At 37.0% G+C, this 19,119-nt stretch overlaps 4 protein-coding genes across 5 annotated transcripts in view; 1 reads left to right on the top strand and 3 right to left on the bottom strand.

Annotated features, from left to right (window-relative positions):
- Positions 1 to 4,484, bottom strand: part of LOC146489904 (myosin-IIIb-like) — a 43,071-nt gene extending 38,587 nt beyond the window's left edge. Inside the window, exons 1-2 of the mRNA XM_085113686.1 lie at positions 3,657 to 4,484; positions 804 to 1,011 (exon numbers count right to left, since the gene is read on the bottom strand). Coding sequence (XP_084969812.1) covers positions 804 to 1,011; positions 3,657 to 4,300 — 852 coding nt within the window. The 5' untranslated portion in view covers positions 4,301 to 4,484. The remainder of the gene's footprint in view (positions 1 to 803; positions 1,012 to 3,656) is intronic.
- A 1,134-nt stretch (positions 4,485 to 5,618) lies between these two features.
- On the top strand, positions 5,619 to 9,915 carry LOC146489903 (integrator complex subunit 14-like). Its single transcript, XM_085115326.1, has 4 exons — positions 5,619 to 6,731; positions 7,570 to 7,834; positions 8,254 to 8,319; positions 8,511 to 9,915. Exons 1-4 carry the CDS (start codon positions 5,749 to 5,751, stop codon positions 8,703 to 8,705), a joined length of 1,509 nt encoding a protein of 502 aa, XP_084971452.1. The 5' UTR covers positions 5,619 to 5,748; the 3' UTR covers positions 8,706 to 9,915.
- Positions 9,626 to 19,119, bottom strand: part of LOC146489901 (alpha-aminoadipic semialdehyde dehydrogenase-like) — an 18,176-nt gene continuing 8,682 nt past the window's right edge. For both annotated transcript variants that reach the window (XM_085115041.1, XM_085114973.1), the window contains 9 exons: positions 18,677 to 18,771; positions 17,859 to 17,943; positions 16,675 to 16,754; positions 16,113 to 16,139; positions 15,283 to 15,399; positions 13,617 to 13,714; positions 12,172 to 12,245; positions 11,394 to 11,469; positions 9,626 to 10,357 (listed from right to left, as the gene is read on the bottom strand). In XM_085115041.1, coding sequence (XP_084971167.1) covers positions 10,303 to 10,357; positions 11,394 to 11,469; positions 12,172 to 12,245; positions 13,617 to 13,714; positions 15,283 to 15,399; positions 16,113 to 16,139; positions 16,675 to 16,754; positions 17,859 to 17,943; positions 18,677 to 18,771 — 707 coding nt within the window. In that variant the 3' untranslated portion in view covers positions 9,626 to 10,302. The remainder of the gene's footprint in view (positions 10,358 to 11,393; positions 11,470 to 12,171; positions 12,246 to 13,616; positions 13,715 to 15,282; positions 15,400 to 16,112; positions 16,140 to 16,674; positions 16,755 to 17,858; positions 17,944 to 18,676; positions 18,772 to 19,119) is intronic.
- LOC146489902 (uncharacterized) overlaps positions 18,975 to 19,119 on the bottom strand; it is a 2,127-nt gene continuing 1,982 nt past the window's right edge. Inside the window, exon 4 of the mRNA XM_085129970.1 lies at positions 18,975 to 18,986. Within this exon, the coding sequence (XP_084986096.1) occupies positions 18,975 to 18,986 (12 nt within the window). The remainder of the gene's footprint in view (positions 18,987 to 19,119) is intronic.

Below are 19,119 nucleotides of genomic sequence, written 5' to 3'. Positions count from 1 at the left end.
GGATGACTTGAGAATACCCTGATTAGAACTTTGTAATTTTGCAATTGTGCCACAATAAATGCTGTTAAATTACGGGATTTTTTTAGTATGTGAATAATACAGTGTATTTATAATAACACCTTTACAATGATCCAACCATCAACTTAACCAACCCAGTTTTCCACCAAAACTCAAACTCTATTTACATGGCTCAAAGATCAATAATTACAAACATAGCATTGTAAAATGAACACCTGCATTCACTGCTGAAAGTGAAGTTGTAACATTGTTCAAATGAGATGTTGTTATTATTTGATAATTATGTCTCGGTGTGAAAACAACAGTCATGTACTGTGTATCACAACTCCACACATTGAGCAATGTTTCAAGCCTAAATTAACAATGAGTTGAGATTTCAACATAACGAATCAGAAAAAAACGTAAATTACAAAGAGAAACTACTGTAAAAGCATAAGCAGACAAAACTACAGACAGCTGCAATCAAATCAGATTGAAAACTAAAACCAACTGGATTCTTAGATGTAAGCAAAAGTTGATACAAAAATAGTTTACTGTTCATTGGTAGCAAACAAGCCTCTTAGAGTCTGATGAAGATAACTTAAAATTATACAACAGTTAATTTGCATGTGCAAATAAATTAACTCTTACATGTAGGAATTTATGATCACAAGAGCCTGATTACATTTGAGGAATTACAACTAAGATAACTTTAACAATCAACTAGCTATATGATACTTATTTCAATAAAACCTATCAAAATTTGCCCCTGGGCACTGCAAGTATTCCATTGATCAGTTTGTCACCAGCTCATGCTGTATAAACTGCTTCAGCCTTTCTAGATATTGACCGTACAGTTCGACATCATTATGACCTGCTCCTTCCACCCACAGAGGTTCCACAGTGCGTGGGCATCGCTCATAGATGGCTAAACCATGAGAGAAATCTATAACTTCATCTTCTGTACCATGAATGACTAGTACTGGAGAAACAATTTTTGACACCTTCTCAATGCTGCAAGAAAAAGAAAAAAAATTATGAGCTCCCTCTGATGTGCACTTCAGATACAAGAAATAAAATACTGTTAATAACAGTAGATGTCTGGGTGCTAGTTGTACGTATCTACACTTCACACCAAGTTAAATGTCTCGAGTAACTTTCATACTTTCGCTTTTGATGTATGGCAGATCATTGAACCAATGTGTGCATTGCACCAAGAAAACCTGATGGCTTTATCTGGAGAGAAGTGCACTTTTATCTTTTTTTCCTTAACTCTTATTGATTAATATCTTTAGGTCTAGTTTTTATTACCCACTTTTTATCTAATTTTTAAAACTGCTTTGTTGACAGTTCTCATTTGAAAACCACCTATGGGTGATGGCAATTTCCTGTGTAAAGAAAGTCATCATTGTCATTGTCATCATCATCACTATCACCATCATCATTATAGTACCTACTGGGAGAGACTGCACAGTGCCGAGGCACTCTCCTCCCAGCAGTGTCATACACGTACTGGTTTAAATCCCAGAATGGATGCCATATGAGTTGGGTTTCCTCCCTGCTACAAGGCTTTTTCTCTAGTGGGTTTTACATTTTTCACCCCCCCCCCCCCCCCCAAACAAACATTTATTCAAACTTGACCCTGAATCTGAGACCACATGAAACACTTGATAATAAGGTCCAATGAAATAGGTATTATTTTAATGGTCACACACAGTTAAGATTTCATTCACAACTTTACACAGGTATTCCGTAAGGAGTTAACATAGTAAAAGACTTCCAGAAAAATAGCAAACAAATTTTGGCATTTAGAGTGATTTTCAATTGAGTGTTGAAAGTAATTCATGGTGATTTTGCGTTACTGTAATCTGTGATTGGTTGACACTCGAGAAAAAAAATAAAAACTAACTGTGATTTGCCTGCACTGACCCAGTTAGCTGGGCTGGCCTGGTGAACATGACTACATGGAAAAATCCCAGCCCAGATAGCAGGAATCCCAGCATTGCTATACCAGGATCCTGACAAACCAGACTGGTCCAGTTCTCTCATAATCTCAACAATGATTTTTTTTCATGCTTAACAGACATACCAAGATCTCGCCCAGCCAGCCCAGCTCAGTTAGCCTCATAGAATGATCCTCCAAACACCTTAGCCCTTGAAAACCAACATATGCTACACTATATGGAGTTGACTGTGTCAATTCTTTATGGTTACAGAAGAATATTGAACTGTAGGAAACTACGACTTGTAGTTGAATTGAAACAAAATAACAATAAATACTGCAAGAGTCCCATCTTTCCTCTCCCTGCTACCCCTCGGGCCAAGCCATCACCCCAGGTGGAGAGCCTGCTCACCAGTAAAGGAAAAAAAAAACAATTTAAACACAGTGTTTACATTACCAACCCACCCTAACTGAGTAAAAAAATAATAATAATAAACAACGATTGAGATGAAAGTGATCATAAATTATTAAACATTTTATGCATTATAACAAAAGGTGAAAATTCTGTGGCAAAGCAAGATCATAAAACTAATGACAAATTGCTATTCAGTGGTCCACTGCTGAAAGCGTGTTGCTAATTGAAGACTAGCATAATTTCTTTTTTGATGCAGCCTTTTCCAATCTTCATTTTTTTTTCAGTTGTTAAGTTACATTGTGCCTCCCACCATGTAAAACTCCAGTTATGGAATACAGTATGCTAGTTGCTCACCTTGATCCCAATTTTAACCTTTGTCTATATGATTACTGATTAAAATCGCATATTGCCTCTGAACGAACATCCGAACGTCATTCGACAGACTGGCGATTGTACTATTTTAAAAACAATGCTTGAGTTTGAAGATTCAAGGCAAGCTTCCACCATAACAAAAAAAAAAGCGAATCAAAATTGAAATGAAAGGTTAATTAACAAATACCATTTTTACATCCCGGCGACAGTTCCCCAAAAAATGTAAATTTAATTTCTAATTGTTTTAAACCATAGGAAAACCCTTGATATTTTTAGATCAAGACGCTTTTTGTCGAAGCACGAGAGATTTTGTTAAACAAAAATGAATTAGTAAAAAAACAGAAACCCTTTGAAAAATATATTGATGAAAAGGAATTATTTTTAATTTAAACATACAAAGCTATTGGTTTATTTACATTCGTCTTGTGAACTGGGAAATATGATTACAAGAGGACGGGGGTGTTGGCTTCAAAGGATTTAACAAAAATTCTACTTTAAATCTTTTACAATCGAAAGCTTGAATTACAATCATGCATGCAGTATCCCAATATTAACGCCATTTTGAGCTTATTTCAAACACAAATACTGGACTTAGGCAAAGTTTAAAAGATAATGCTTTCGTGTGATTAACATTTTGGCATAAAAACATTCGACATTTCCACCGGCCGGGAAGACCGGCGGATAAATAAGCTCGTATATTTAGCTTGCAATAATTGTAAACTTATGTACGGTACAAACATGACGAACATTCTAGGTAATGTAATTTTTTCGGTGTTAAAAGAAGTCGATTCGGTATGTTAAATCTTGGAAAATTTAAACAGGAAACGCGTCAATTTCACTTCGACGTTTTCGAAGGGATGATCGCGTCGTTGCGCGCGCGAGAGGGTAAATTGTAAACCATCTCTAAAATTTCTCAGTGTATAAACTTACCTTGGAAAAGCGTCAAAACACCACGTTCTCTTGGTGTCGGGAAAAGCTACCCTCATCCCAGATGTAAGCGGTGAATGAAGAGTTACACCCGCACACTCAAATCGTGAAGCCAAATCTACCGTAGGAACCGTACCTATACTTTGGCCATACACTATAATATTCTCCGGGCTGATTCCATAACGCGTACGTAATGCCTGCCAAGCAGCATCGATATCCGCGTAAAGATTTGTCTCCGAAGGTCTTCCTTGACTGACACCATACCCAGAATAATCGTAGGAGAAAATATTGCAGTTTATCCGCGTTCCAAGACCGACATAGAAGCTTGACATTTGTCCAAGATCAACAGCGTTCCCATGACTGAAGAGAAGTGTGAATCGAGCGTTCGGAGCACATCGCACATACATACATCCAATTTGATTCCCTTTACTTGTTTTTGTTGTGAAAACTTCGATACAGTCTAGTTCTTTCTGACCATACTGCCACTCCGCTTTCTCCGTGAGATGAAGCCCGAAACTCCCGTCGCCCAAATCTTGAAACGAGTACGTCGGTTCGGGGGGAAGAAACGCTAACTTTGCCGCTATCCTACCAGGGCAGGGAGGACAACAAAATAGACAACAGATCTCAGAAAACGAAAGGCCATTCATTTGGAAGCCTTTACGGTCAAAGACAGCGTTGAAATAAGATGACAAGATAAAAATCACTCAAATTTTGCCTATCAACGTTGAATTCCTTCCATGTTCAACGATTTGGGAAATTAGGATTCGAATCCAGTTCCTTCGCATTGACTTATTTGCTTACATCACAAAAGACACCTGTCCCTAGAGACCATGACGTCATCACCAGCCCTGTTAATTAGGTTATGGGGGTGGACGTAATATCCTTTGAGCCTGCTTTGAGCATTATATATGTTAAATTTCTTTACATTAAACTCGTATAAAACTAATAAAATATCGTTAGATTTTTAAGAACTAGAATTTATTTTCAACTGTACTCTTTCTCAAAGTTGCGGCCAGACCGACTGGATTAATGTCTGAACTTTTTCCACTCAGTTTTAGTCTTCGGGTCGAGCATATGCGTGTATGCATATGGAAAGTGTTAGCATACAGCTGCTTCCCATAGCTCCCGATCCACACATGAAGGAAAAATGTCTGGAATCAGCTGAAGTAGTTGCGTGGTCCTGCCGCGCCGGAAGTCAATAAATATATGAGTCCACCACACGCACATGCCTTAAGTTTTAATGTTCGTACGTCACATATCACTGATAACATATTCATCAATTTGGCACATTATTGTATGCTGAGTAAGAACCATAGGCATATCATTTTAGGATGCCTGATTTAAAAATCAGTGATTGCTGTCAGCCAGAGCAACCGTTCAAACGACAGTTCTTATTTTTATTTTCAAATGCGTCCGGCGTCACACACGGGAGGTAGCCCCAAGCTCTGGGAGCGTTTATATCAGGATGAGTTGAGCAGTGTAAAGACGGTTCGTTAATTCCAATACAAACCCTTGGGATTTTTAAACTGTTCTGTTTAAAATATTTGTTTGATTCGGCTCGGCCCCACAAGCTTCTAGATTTAGACCTAACCGTGTATAAATAAATTTCCTATCTTGTTTTTTTTTTTTCTTTTCACCAGTTACAGGAGCCCATGAGTTCAGGAGTCTCATCGGCTCCTGCCAGTTATAATTTACGCCATTGCGCAACTCATCGCAACTTGTCGTAACCGTACTGCCTGTCCAAGACTCCCAACCTTGGGTTACCTGTGCTTTATTTCCGCACTTCAGTCTTTTGTCTGTATTTTCAATGTTGTTGCTACCGCTGATAAAAATGGCCAACCTAGGAACGACGAAATTATGGATATTAAGCTAATTTGATCAGGGGGTTTTCCGTTATTTGGCTTTGCGCGAGAATTTGAGGCACACTGCAGGGACAATTCAATAGCCATAAGTGACAGAAAAACAACTTATAGTTCCCAGGCTACAGCAGGCGTACAATATGGCGCGCGTTTTCTACATTTGTATGTGCTTTTGTTTTTCGAGAATTTCAACTACATTAACTTTCTAGACCACTGTCACTGGGGCAACCTTCGTGATGCCGACTGTAGTACTCCTCGATGTTTCTCTTTCTATGCTGCGGCGTGTCAAGACGCCAGACGAAGAACTTGTAGAGCGCAAACATCTTGCTATTCGCGGTCTTCACACCTTCTTTGACTACTTATCCAGCAAGTTCAAGCTAGAATTTTCAGCTTTATTGGCTTTCTCGTCGCTATGGGAGATTGTTGTGCCGTTTACAAGAGATTACCAGTCCCTGAAGCAGGGCTGTATAACAGTTGATACTTACGACAAGACGAGCTTTGACAATGGTTTTAGTGGAGTTGTTGGGCATGTTATTGAAGAGTGGGGTACATCTATACCATGTCAAGTGGTTTTAGTCACCGATGGACGCACAGGTTCAGGTCAGGGGTCGTTGAGAGATCTTCTAGATGGGAAAAGGAGTAACAACCCTGATCAACCAAGTCCATTTCCCATACCTTTCCCCTGCAAAATTCACGTTGTCTGCATTGCAACTTCTAATGAATTAGGTGCAGACTTAATGCTTTTCCAAAGGCTTTGTGATTCAACTGGTGTTGGAGGCAGTGTGTATGTCTCTGATGCACTGTTAAGTGTTCAATCAGTTCAGAATGTGTTTATGCGTCTTGCACAGACTCACTACATCAGCTATGAAGGATTTCTATCTTGCGGACATTTGCAGTCCAAGGTTACTCTATCCCCACCACCCAACTTCACAAGTATACTTGCTACATCAAAGAAAAGCAAGGGTCAAGAGAAGAACAGAAGGCTCCCAAATGAACTGTCCATATGCGGGTTTCTTGATGTAGCAGACATTGGGAGCCCCGGGCACATGTCGCGGCATCTTGTGATGCCTGTGCCATCTTTATCAGAAGATGGCAAAGACAAAGAGGGAAGTAGAGAAGCTGCCAAAGATGGCGATGAAGATGGGAAGACACCTTCTTTCTGTGTGCTCCTGCATGGAAGTCTGAAAGTTGAGAAGATGGTGGCTATTGTCACTTTAGAGTAAGTTTCCAACAGTTATCATCTGTAACAGTTTATTATTAGATGGCAAGATCATGTTACTAAGACACACATCATGCTGCATGTAAGAGGACGAGTTTTACTGGCTGTCACTGACCTTTACACCTGCCATCTGGTCCCTTGAGGTACTCCCTTTTTTACAAGGTTCATAGGTAATACTGTAGGTATGTTCCTCCCCAAATATTGCAGAATTGGGTAAATATATAGCCTGAAACCATTTGGTCTACATTGTAAATTGGATATCAGTTTACCGTCTGGTCTAAAAGTGGTGATGGTGTTTTAGCGAACTATAGAAGCATATTACATGTATGTGAACATATTTATCTCTTTTTTGTTCATTTGAGGAGGGAAATAGTAGATACATGTGGAAAGCAAGATTCATCTGAGTTGATCAAGTTTGATTTACCAATGCCATGCCAGGTCTGAAAACAGGAATGGCGAGTAACACATTTTGATCTGACAAAGGATCAGTTGTAGGAGATGAGATGACGCAACCAACCCAAAATAACCTGCGATCAGGCGTTCTTTGGGGAGGGGGGAGTGCAAAAGTGTGGCAGCGCGAGAATCATTGGTTGGGAGACACTTTCACGTTCCCCTGAAAAAAGGGACGCTTAATCGCAGGTTAAACCCAAATCTTTGAGGGGTAACTCCTCCCCCCACCCCCTCTCCAAGGCAGTCCTGTGGGACCCAACAAATGGATACATAGGTCTAGCATTTCATCCAGCAGAAGGGAGTAAACTACCTACAGTAGTTGCTTCATGTGGGCCACTTGCAGTCAGTCAAGCATGACTGTACATGTATCTTATTTCTTTTTCTCTAGATCAGACTGGTTTGGGATGCTCCACTCATGGGCTGACAGCAAGAAGAAATCCAATCTAGTGTTGACTACATTCTATCCTGGAGAGAACATATCCTGGCTTGGAAATATGCAGAAACTGGGCCCTGCGGCAGAGCTTGATACCAATCCATACCAGTCAGCAGATCATGACGACGGTGAGACCACACCATTCCCTGTAATGCCAAGCCAAAGACGAAGCTATAATTCACAGGCCAATGTTGTTTGGATCAAACCCAGTGGATTACAGGTGTGCTACATTTTTGCAGGCAGGCCGAGCCCATAGGCAACCAGGAGTTAAACAAGAGTAATTGTGTTGAGAAAATTTCTATCACACAACCCTACATTGATCAAATAAAGTTATTGCTATTAAAATAGTTTAACTGTTGTTTAATGTCACCATGACAACATTAAATGCAAAATCAATTCTCTTTCATGTCCCAATCATTTTATTGCAAAAAGGCCACAACAGTGCAACATGTCACTTATCTCATTGCATTTCAAATCACCATTATGAGTGGTAGTCATAACACTGTTGGAACCAGAAAGAAGTCTGTATAGACGAGGCATTTGTATTGACCACGTCATGAAAATTGAGGCATTAATTTTAAGTCGTGGGAATGAGGATTTTATCGTAAAAACTCAGTCTGAAATTTGTTGTCATTTCAGTCCGATGTCCAAAAGCTGTTGAGATATGCTAAGAGACTTCCTGAGAAACAGGTGCAGTTTTACAAGGTAGGATGACAAAACACGACATTAATTGTTTTTGGCCTTTAAATTAAACAGTGGATTGTTTAATATAAATTTTTCAGGAATTCACCACATCAGATCAGCAGCTGAACCACAACGACCACTAGTCTCTTTTATTATTATTACTATTATAATTAGTATTATTTTTATTGATTGTGATTTATGGTTATTTTTAGGAGCTGAACAGGCTCAGACGTGCTGCATTGTGTTACAGCTATTTAGGTTTGCTGGATGTACTGGCAAGCATGTTGGATAAGGAAAGCCATAAGGCCACTGCTAAGGTAGCTCGCCAATTACGCCACGCTTCTGAGAGCCTCAGAGCTATGCCAAGTATGGATTTGAACAAGCCTGTCACTCCATTGCAAGATTAAGGTAGCCAGAGAGTGTGATGAGAAGGCTTTTACAGCATATGTATCTTCATTCACAATCCAAGGAATGAACTCATTGTCACCCAGGAAATTTTATGTGTACAGAACTGTATGTACTAAATAATTATGTACATGTACTTGTTCTGTGAGATGTGCTTTAAGACTGTGTCTTTGCGGTTTACAGCCAGTCTACGTCACACATGACCAGTATATTTGAGAATGAAATGAACATTTGAATTCCTGTTTGTAACGTCTGGCATTTTAATGGAATCTTGAAGATTTCTCTGGAAATCTTTCCGAAAAGGATGTATTAACTGAAAAAACAAATTCAAAATACTTGGGTAACAATTTTTTGTTGTTATTTTTGAAATACTTAATGCTGTAATGTAAGGGAAAATAATTATTAATAGCTTTATAATACCATCAATAAACTAGGGAAATTTATATGGAAACTCTGAAATCTCTCTGGGGGTACTCTTGAAAAACTATGTTCAAATTTCCAAAAATTAATACTGGACACACATGATGTGGGTTGACTGTAAATATTGGTTAGCACATTGGTCATCAGATGTGAAGTTCAGTCGTTCAAGGCTTAGCCTGTGCCATTAGGTTGTTTCTGTGCGCTATCTGTAGCCATGTGCGTAAATGGCTGTGCTTAAAACTACAAAATGGACTAGCATTATTATCATCAAGGGAAGAGTAGCAATATTCCTTAGTGGTAGGTTGCATTATGCGACAGAAACCGGGGTTAAGCACCAACTGTAAGGGCCACCTGCTGCTCATGTACAACTATACCTTTATACCCGTACCTCTTAGTGTCTTTGGATGAAGACATAGAGGTACAATGGTGTAGAGATTAATGCATCAAACGTTTGTCTGGGAGATCAGAGGGTGAGTGGTGTGAGGCTAATACAAAGTCTTAAGTCTTTTATTGAAGTTTTCGTTTTCCTTTTATTTCTCATCAAAAGTGACTCACAACAGTTTAATGGAAGATGTCTGAAGGGCCTTAAAATTGAAGTGAACTACAAGCTTTAAACACATAACCACTGTTTAGACTTTTAAGTACAACTGAATTTGCCTCGAATGCCTTTAGTAAATGACTTTACAGTAATTATTGTTAGTGCTAACTTAAAAAAAACGTATGACATCGCAGTACTCTTTAAAAATATTCTTTTGTTTCTTAAGTGCAATAAACTAGGTTGTTGTTCAATCAGTTCATGTGCACTTGAGTTTTTCTGTCGCATTCTCTTCACTTACTTTATAATACTTTATAATTTACTTGTGCTCATTCATCCCGGTGACCCATGGAACAAATCTTTTCTCCTTGTCCATTTTCCTAAACCCCATCTACTTTTATCTGACCAGGCTTCATCTTTGACGACACAAAAAGCAAAATTGTCCAGTTAACCTTTGCAAGGTGTTCTTAGAACATTTGCCATGATACTACACTTGACACTTGATCAGGGCATTAATATTAAATAACACTCCTTCTAGCTTGTTTTAATTATGAGCTAGACATGTAAAAACTAAGGTGACAGCCACATTTCTATTTGAGTCTGTGAGAAGAAATTGCCAAAAACTACAAGTTCATGAGTATTCTTTAACCAAACTTGATTCCTTGAGCAAGAGGAAGGTCTTTACTAAAGTTTATAGTGCTGAAAAAAAGGAATGAAGAGAATAAAAATATGTTATTCATTGCAAATAAACGAGTCAATTCATATTACATTGTAATGTCTACAACATTTTAATTTCTCCTTACAATGTCGCTTCTTGATTAAACATTTAAGTCAGGAGAATTAAGGAAATAATCACCAAAGATGAAATGCCTTGATTTTAGACAAAATCTCCCAACTAGAAACATAAGAAATATATGGAGGACAGTGAGGAAAGTACACATGTTGATACTGGGGATGAAAGAGTTAAGTTAGTGCAAATTTGGTTTGTGTTGCTTTTAACTAAATTATACAATCATGTAAATAATAAAAGAAGTTTGCTGCTCCTCACTATAAGGAATAAATCTGACACAGCTCATTCCTTAATAACATGCCCAGGCTGGGACAATCTGCTTCATTAAGCTCAAACTTTGACTCAAGTTTTAAAATTATTGCTAATCGATAAAAATTCTTCCAAAAGATTTTTGACCTCAATTTTTACTTAGACCTTTCTTTACCTTTAGCTCTAAATTAGCCTTTAAACCATTTTTAACGCGAGAGCTGAAAGCCTCGATTAAAATCTAATCGTGGATTAGCGTTAATCGCCTTTCGAACAGATGTTTACACCCTGTGATTTCTTGTTTGTTTATCTTATGCAGTTTAATACTAAACCAAACACATTTAAACTACAAGAGGTGAGTCACAGCCCATCGCTTATGAACATGTATGCCCCTGCTTCACTTTACGGTAATTGCTATAATTACTAGAAATACGTAACTTGCAAAACCTCGTGAAGCTGGGGCTGGGTGGAAAGCTCTCTTTACTCGTAGCATCAAATGAGGAGATTAAAAGGTTTCTGAACATAGCAACTATTTTAGCTTTCAACACTGATGTTTGTTCAGGCTGCGATTTCTGTTTATTCCATGCCTAGGAAACATGATTTTTGCTGAGATACAAAAATGTCTTTATGTTTCCTTTCCTGAAAGATGACTGGAATTATAATTCTATTAAGAAATCAAACAAAACTGCTTTTAATTACCAAGTTGACCTCCTCATATAAGCTTTCCATGCATCACTACCAGACTCACGGCCACCTCCTGTGTGTTTCTCACCACCTATACAAGATAATTTACGCCTAGCTGTGAAACATAGTTTTGGGTCAGACTTAGGGTGAACAAAGGGTTAAAAATCTATCATTTGCTCACGTGGCGGCAGGCTTAAAACGTAACATCACATTTCTTTCACATATACATGTACCACTCGTCAACATTCAAATCCTAGCAGTTTGCAGGATCAATGTTTGTGACATGGACCAAGTTTATTGGCCTAGTTCCAATGAGTCTCTTGTAACTCAGTGGTAGAGCATGATCCAAACTAGTAATTGAAAGGCAAAGGTTCAACTCCGGTTGGGAGAACTTGGATTTTCTTTTTCCGAGTATGCCTGTGTCACTGATTGGAAACATTCATCCAGATCAACACTGTCTTTTTAATATTCTGAACAATTTTATTCATTCTACTGAATGGAAAACTGTTATGTTTCCTGTTTTCATCCTGATTTAGACACAGGTTTTCTTTTTCTTCATTCCACTTAAAAATTTACACTCCCTGCTTCCTGTCATTGTATTTTCATCCTGTATCGATCCTGACATTAATATTGAAAGCATATTACAACCCAACTTGAATTCAGCCCACTCACAACACCCATCCACAGTATAATGATATAATTTACAATGTTCACTTCAGTTTTATTTCTACATTACAGTTACTAGAAAATGCATTTATTCATAGATCTACAATGTACAAGATGTCTGACTCACCAAATGCACCCCCAATCTCTGCTCCACTTGTAGGGATATTGACGTTAACAATTCCACAGTCAGATCCCAAGGGACTGCAAAACCAAACAAGAACAAGATACCAGTGATGTTAACCATGACCAGGCTGGTACAACGTCATCCCGGCTGGATCGCCCCATCTTTTTTAATTATTTATTTTTTTTAATTGAATTTAATTTTTTTTTTGGTCACATGATGCTGCTCTCAACACCAGTGTGAGTCATGTAATCATGGTACCTTCTGTACAAGTTGATCATTCAAAACAGTATACTTAATTAGCTGTTAGTACTGAATCACAACTTTTAATGAACAGTACAAAAACTCTTGTACAGCACATGTAAATGGTTTAAACCAAGTCCTGAGTCATAAAATATGATCATCCAAGAGAGTGTAGACCTGAGAAAGACTGTTTGAGGTGACATGGACGTAATACAATCACGAGAAAGCGTGTTTCATCAGATATCCAAACACTGAGAAGTAGGTGAAAAATGAGGCACAGCCGAGTTTTTTTAAACGACTTTGAGGTGTTTGGATATCTGATGAAACACTTTCAAGTGTTTTATAGACCTCTTTAACAAATGGAGGGCTTAATTGTTATTCTTTTGTATGCATTTAAATTAGCCTTCCTGGCCTCGCTAGCATGTGTAAAAACAAAAGTATTTTCACTCAAAAGCGAGGTCAAGATAGCTTATTTGCATGCACATAAAAGAATACTAATTATGCCCTCCATTATGAAAGAGGTCTATATGGCTTCTCAAATGATCAATAATTCCTGGAGAAATTCAAGGCTAAAGTTGGCAAAATTTTATGGTAATTAGGAACACATATCCAAACCACGGTCACAGAAGTTATTTTCTTTGTTTTCTCTAGATGAATTATTAATGAGTTTGAAAATGGGCCAGCTGTGAGTGTAAGGCATCTTAGAGTCAAGTGAATTGATGCATCTTTGATTAAAAGTTTCTGGAAGTCAGTTGATCTACTAATGATCCACATTTCACTTGACTCTGTTGATGACTCTTTCACTCTTACTAGTTATTCAAACATTAGCCAATGGTACCACCAACAGACTTTCTCAGGACTTAAAACCGAACCAGATGATCATAATTTACCCATAGACATACAAAAAAAAACCTTTTTCTACTCATTACTTTGATGCCCCTTCTTAAGTTTTAACCATTATTTTTGTTGCCGAATAAAATAGAATATACCACCTTAAAAGTTGATAAATTTTATGCTGCTACCTAAACACAATAGGTTGATGTACAACAATATTTTGATCTGTTAGTTTAGTTCAACAAGCTATGGATGCACACATTGTAACTGGTAGATTTTCAGTGATCCATTTTGGAGTGACATATTTATTTCTGTGTTTTTTTTTACTTGGGTTGGCTTCGCAGTCAAAAGTACAGTAAAACATTGCAACTTACCCCATCCAATTAAACACTTTGGCAATGTCCTTTGTGAATATGCTACTAGACAATCCTTGCTTTACTTCATTGTTCCAACCAACAGCTTCTTCAAAGTTCTAACAATTATTAAATAAATTTAAAACATTCAAACCTGAGTACTGCATTGAGAAACTATTCCAATCTTTAGGTCTAATCACCCAGTTAGGGTTTAACAGGGTCCGACAAATATTTTTGACAAAACTTGTCTCTGGGCGAGTGGGAGGCAAAAAGCACATGCCCGGCAGGAGGACCTGGTTGTCCAATATATAGCACCATGGAAGAAAGTCTAGCAAAATCAATTCCTGGGTGTAATTTGCAAAGTAAAAGAGTGAAGAAAGTACAATATTCTAATGCATTTGTACCAAAAGCAAAATTGCAGGTAACCGCAACATCTTTCTTTATTTGCAACAACATGTTGACTCTATGGCTTACATAAAATATTTTTCTTTACGATAAAGGTCGCGATCTGTCTCATTCATAGAATATACAGACAATAAATTCTACCGCCCCATCCACCATTAGCCAAGGAAATTCCTGAAGCCACCTCGTTTGGAATACCCTTTTGCGTCTTTTGGAATCATACTCCTTGTCGTCATATTTTGTCTTCCGTTTTGCATTTTTTTTTTGGCACTCGTGTTACCAGTAATGGGCTTTGGTCATTTCGTGACAAACTTATCCATAATCGCATGATAATGGCAATAATGGCAGAAGACCACGTTGTTAGGGAAATAGTGGTCTGGCCTTTTGGCCTGTCTACCGGGAAAAACTGGGTCTGAAAGTTACGAAGCACGTAAAAATGGCGATCAAAACCAATAAAAACGCAGAACAAAACTTGACGACATGTCAATAAGGTCTATATCGTACCCTAAAATGTCTCAAGTTTTATTGCAAAAACACAAGGTGAACATTACATAGATTTCAGCATTTTACACAAAATAACTCGTCAGTAAACCACCTCGGCCCGGCGGGCTTCTTCGAGAAACGGAACACTTGCCCGGTAAAATTTTCACCTTGTCCCTGGCTCAGTATTTGTCGGACTCTGTTTAAGAGTGGCACCTTAAAAACCATTAATAAGCTAGTTGTCAGCACTGTTCTTAAATAAATTGTCCATTATACTCTTATCCAGGTCCTCCGTATGTAAAAAAATGTGACTGATAGTGTGTAGAAATTATTAATGTGCAGTAAGAAAAAATCCATACCCACCCCATGGAAGGTCATTGGAAATTCCTAGGAGGAGGGGGTCTTAATTTAAGGCAAAATCTTAGAAGAAAAGTACAAAGCTAGGATTTCCTGGGGGGGGGGGGGGGGGGGATGGAAAAGAAATACCCTCCCGTGGGGGAAGTATGGATATTTTCTGTTTTCTGGAACTGCACAATATCTACATGGATTGGAGAAAATTTAAACACATTGAATAGAAAATATTCATTTACAACTGTAACCAGAGAGTCTCTACATGTTATGCACACAAAATCTTGGCTGTTTATTTTAGTTATTGTGAATGAAATTTTCCAACTACAGTAGAGTTTATTTATTTATTTTCTTTACAAAAACATTATTAAACATTTGATGTATCTCACAATTTGTTACTTTATGAATTAAAGCATTTATTTATAATATTTATTCAGCATGTGAATAAAAACTGTACCTTGCACTTCAGGACATAGAGAACAGGCACAAAAGATTCCCTGTGCACAATCTCTGCATCGTGAGCAAGATCAGTCACAATTGTAGGCTCAACATAAAAGCCAGGCTTGTCTAGGACCTACAGGAAGAATAGTAATGGTAATGCTGGTATTGTTGAGATTTCATGATGCATGTGTATTTTGAGATGCTTTGCAAATACAGCTTTCAATGAAGATGTTGACGAGAATGGGGAGGAGGATGTGGGTGCAGATATGTACAGATCGGGAACTGCATAACAAAGATTATGGAAATGACAGTCACTTTGGCAATAATGAAAAGTAGATGGTGATGGAGTAATAGTAGACCTGGTGTTGTTGATGTTGATGATGATGATACATAATTGTCGTGATACATATGCACTTTGCAAATTAATAGGGGACATTGATATGAGGATGAGGACTTGCTTAAAATCAATAATGAGGGTGGGGAGGAGGATCATGGTAAGGATGACAATGCAGATTAGGACTGTGACAATGATGTAATGTTTAAAAATGAGCTGGAGTGTTTTAATAAATTTATTGTTTTATTATAATTAATGTTTAGTTAGTAAGTCCAGAACAGCTTAATATTAAATAATTAATATTAAATTGCTGCCATTTACTGCAACTGGCTATCTTGATGAATATATTAATAATTAAAGTGTAGTATGTATATATTCATGCATATGGTGGCTGCTAAGATGGTGATGAAAATGTTGGTGTTAATAAGAAGAAATTTAAAATAAAATTTAATGCAAATTCCTGCATGACCTGAAGTAAATTAATGGCAATTAATTATGATGACTTCCCTTACCTTTCCACCACATGCAACCTTTCCTCCCTGCAAGAAACCAAATTTTAGTTGAAAAAGATCAGTTCAAAATAATTATTACTACTAACCACAAAATTTTCTAAAAACGTGAATAAGTTTTTCAAGAAAGACATCATTCACTACTTTGAAATGATGTAGTTCAAAAAATTCATGACTGTATATTAAGTTGTTTATTATTTTTGCCCTGGCATCACCTTTCACTGTGATAGTCCTATAAATATAAATGAATCAAAAAAATTTTTTTGCTAATGACCTTTTTTTTCTTCTTTTATTAAATAATAATTTTTAAAACTTATAAATTGCACATTGTCATGGTAAAATGATCAATGGAATTACGCATTTACATGAACATTTATATAACTAATTAACAAGAAGGAATAGAAAACTTTATGTACAACAAATGTTAACATGAAAGAAAATATACCCCTATGTACTTTTTGTCACCAAAGCTGTCTTTTATGATGCTCCAAAACTGACTCCAAAAATTAACTAACTAAAGTTTATTTTAATTATTAATAAATTAAATTAAATGTAAAGTTCAAACCTGTTTCTTGGCATCCTCAACAGCTTTCTTGAAAAGATCAATTGCCATTTCAGAATGGACTGGACCATAAAGGATTCCCTCTGAGAAAACATTGAATGAAAAAAGGTTAATATGTTAATAATGTTACTAAGTTGCTTTATACAGCTATTTCAATTAACGTTGTCGGTTCAAAGCATGAAGCTAAAAGACAAGCCCGAAAGTTTACGTGGGATTTTTATGAATAAATTCATCGAAATCAGTCATGTCTGGAGAAAACAATAGGTTGTAATTAGCAGTACAATGACCTGCACGAGCAAGGATGATTTTGATGAAATTATTCATAAAAAATAATCCCACAAAACATCGCGGTCTTGTCTTTTAGCTTGATTTTAATCCGACAACGTTAATTGAAATAGCTGTACATGTATATAATCAAATCAACAACAAACATAATTATGAACCAAGTTTTGATTCCCACAAGTCTCCTATAGTTCAGAGCATCCAAACTAGTAATTGGAAGGTCTTAGGTTCGACTCCTGTTGGGAGAACTTGGATTTCCTTTTTCCAAGTACATGTACATGTATACATGTCTGTGCTGTTCAACAAATGAATAATGTATCATTCTCAACAAACATTTCATTTATGAAGTTATGTACATGTATCAGTACCCCATCCATTCTCAAAACATACACTTAAATTATTATTTTTGACAGCAACTGTACATAGTTTTGCATTCAGTCTGACTCCCAATTATTATATGCATAATTATAATAACGAATAATAACTTTGTTATAATGATTGCAATTTTTGTCAGTAATAATAATTATAACTGTTACAAAGTTATTACCTGTCAATTGACTGAATTACCCTAACTGGGAATCTGAAAGTGACTGCATTGTTTTTTCCTTAATTGTTCCTAGCTTTCATGAACATGACAATCGGAAAAACTAGGGATCGACCGTTTTACAGTGTAGGTATCAACTTGAAAAACTCAACTTGTAGTCAAGCTTTTAGACAGAAGGGTGAGTCTCTGGGTGTCCTGTGGATAGTTTCCAGAAAATCAAGAGTGAAGGCAGTAAAATAATCTAACGGGAGGAACAAACCGTGGCTTAAAGGGTTGTTGATGTCAGGGGCGGGTGTTAAATCTAAAAAAATGGTTCTGTAATATTCTCTACTTGACACGTAAACCTGGCAGAGGTACTTACCATCTAGAGGATCTCCTATTCTGACTTGGGTGTAGGCCTTCTTCAAACGTTCAACCACTTCATCATGAATGTCTTCATGAACAGTCTGCAATCAGCATTGTTGCTTTAAAATTTTAACTGCCTCTGTCACTGTTTAGTTTTGTTGTTTCTTTATCATGAATAATACATAACTGGGAAAATGCTCATATACAGATGTACTGTAATACACTATATAATTTTTAATTAACAACAAACAGTCAACAAATAATGAAAATGTTGTTAGTGAGACAATCTGTCAAACATTAATTATTATTTAATTATTTTTAAATATTGTTAAAAGAATTGGCTTAGTTATCACTTTTAGTTTATTTTCTTTCACTTATCAAGCTATCAAAACAAAAGACAGCAATGCTTGGTTGTGAATGATCAATTTCTTAAATGTTAATTAAGTTACAATATGGCTAAAGAAGAGAACAGTATATCAGTTTATTAGTACCTAATTGCTTGAGTTTTAAATGAGCTAATTAAGTGTGACTACTGTTACTGGGGTCAGTTAAACAGAACTGGCCAATCAGATTCCAGGACAAGAACAATGAATTTCAACCAAAGCCGATTGGACCGAACATGAGTAGACGGAAAACAACAGTTAAAACCCCAAATTTTGGTATTATTCACTGTTTGTATCCTACTGTGATCTGATTGGCCAGTTTTAAGAGACCCCGGTAGTAGTAGTTGCACTGTAAAAGGGATTCAATGCAGTAAAATAGAGTCTACACTATGAACAGTATTTTGTGCCAGAAATTACAGAGGGTTTTCAAGATTCAATAATATCTTTATACCAGTCTTCTGGTTGTGGTACATCTCTGACCAGCAGTGCCCACTGAAGCAAACAGCACAGAAGGAATAGCAAGATCTAAATCTGCATCGTTCATTACTGAAAGAGAATGTCATATTATTAAAAACAAACACTTATCATAAAATCTGTTGACCAACTCATCAATACAGATGACCCATTGTGCAGTTCCAGAAAAAATCTATACCACCCCATGGAAGGTCCTCGGAAATTCCTAGGGGGAGGGGGTGCTAAACAAAAGACCTTCCGTGTGGGGAGTATGGATATTTTCTGCAACTGCACATTCACAAGTAACACTATCATATAATACATATACAGGTGCACAGTGATAAGAAAACTATTTTGGCGAGGTCTACAATGCCTGCAAATTATGGCTACTACATGTATACATGTACATTGTGTTGATACTGTAGTAACAATATTGGAAAA

The sequence above is a fragment of the Pavona decussata genome, unplaced genomic scaffold (genome assembly GCF_977016875.1).
Source record: "Pavona decussata unplaced genomic scaffold, jaPavDecu1.1 SCAFFOLD_2, whole genome shotgun sequence".
Taxonomy (NCBI): domain Eukaryota; kingdom Metazoa; phylum Cnidaria; class Anthozoa; order Scleractinia; family Agariciidae; genus Pavona; species Pavona decussata.
Note: the sequence above shows the minus strand (reverse complement) of the source record. Positions and strands in the feature narration are given on the sequence as shown.

Coding starts and splice junctions, on each gene's coding strand:
- LOC146489903 (XM_085115326.1), top strand. CDS start 5,749: ATGCCGACTGTAGTACTCCTCGATGTTTCTCTTTCTATGCTGCGGCGT. Junction 6,732..7,569: donor GTGGCTATTGTCACTTTAGA/GTAAGTTTCCAA, acceptor CTTTTTCTCTAG/ATCAGACTGGTTTGGGATGC. Junction 8,320..8,510: donor AACAGGTGCAGTTTTACAAG/GTAGGATGACAA, acceptor GGTTATTTTTAG/GAGCTGAACAGGCTCAGACG.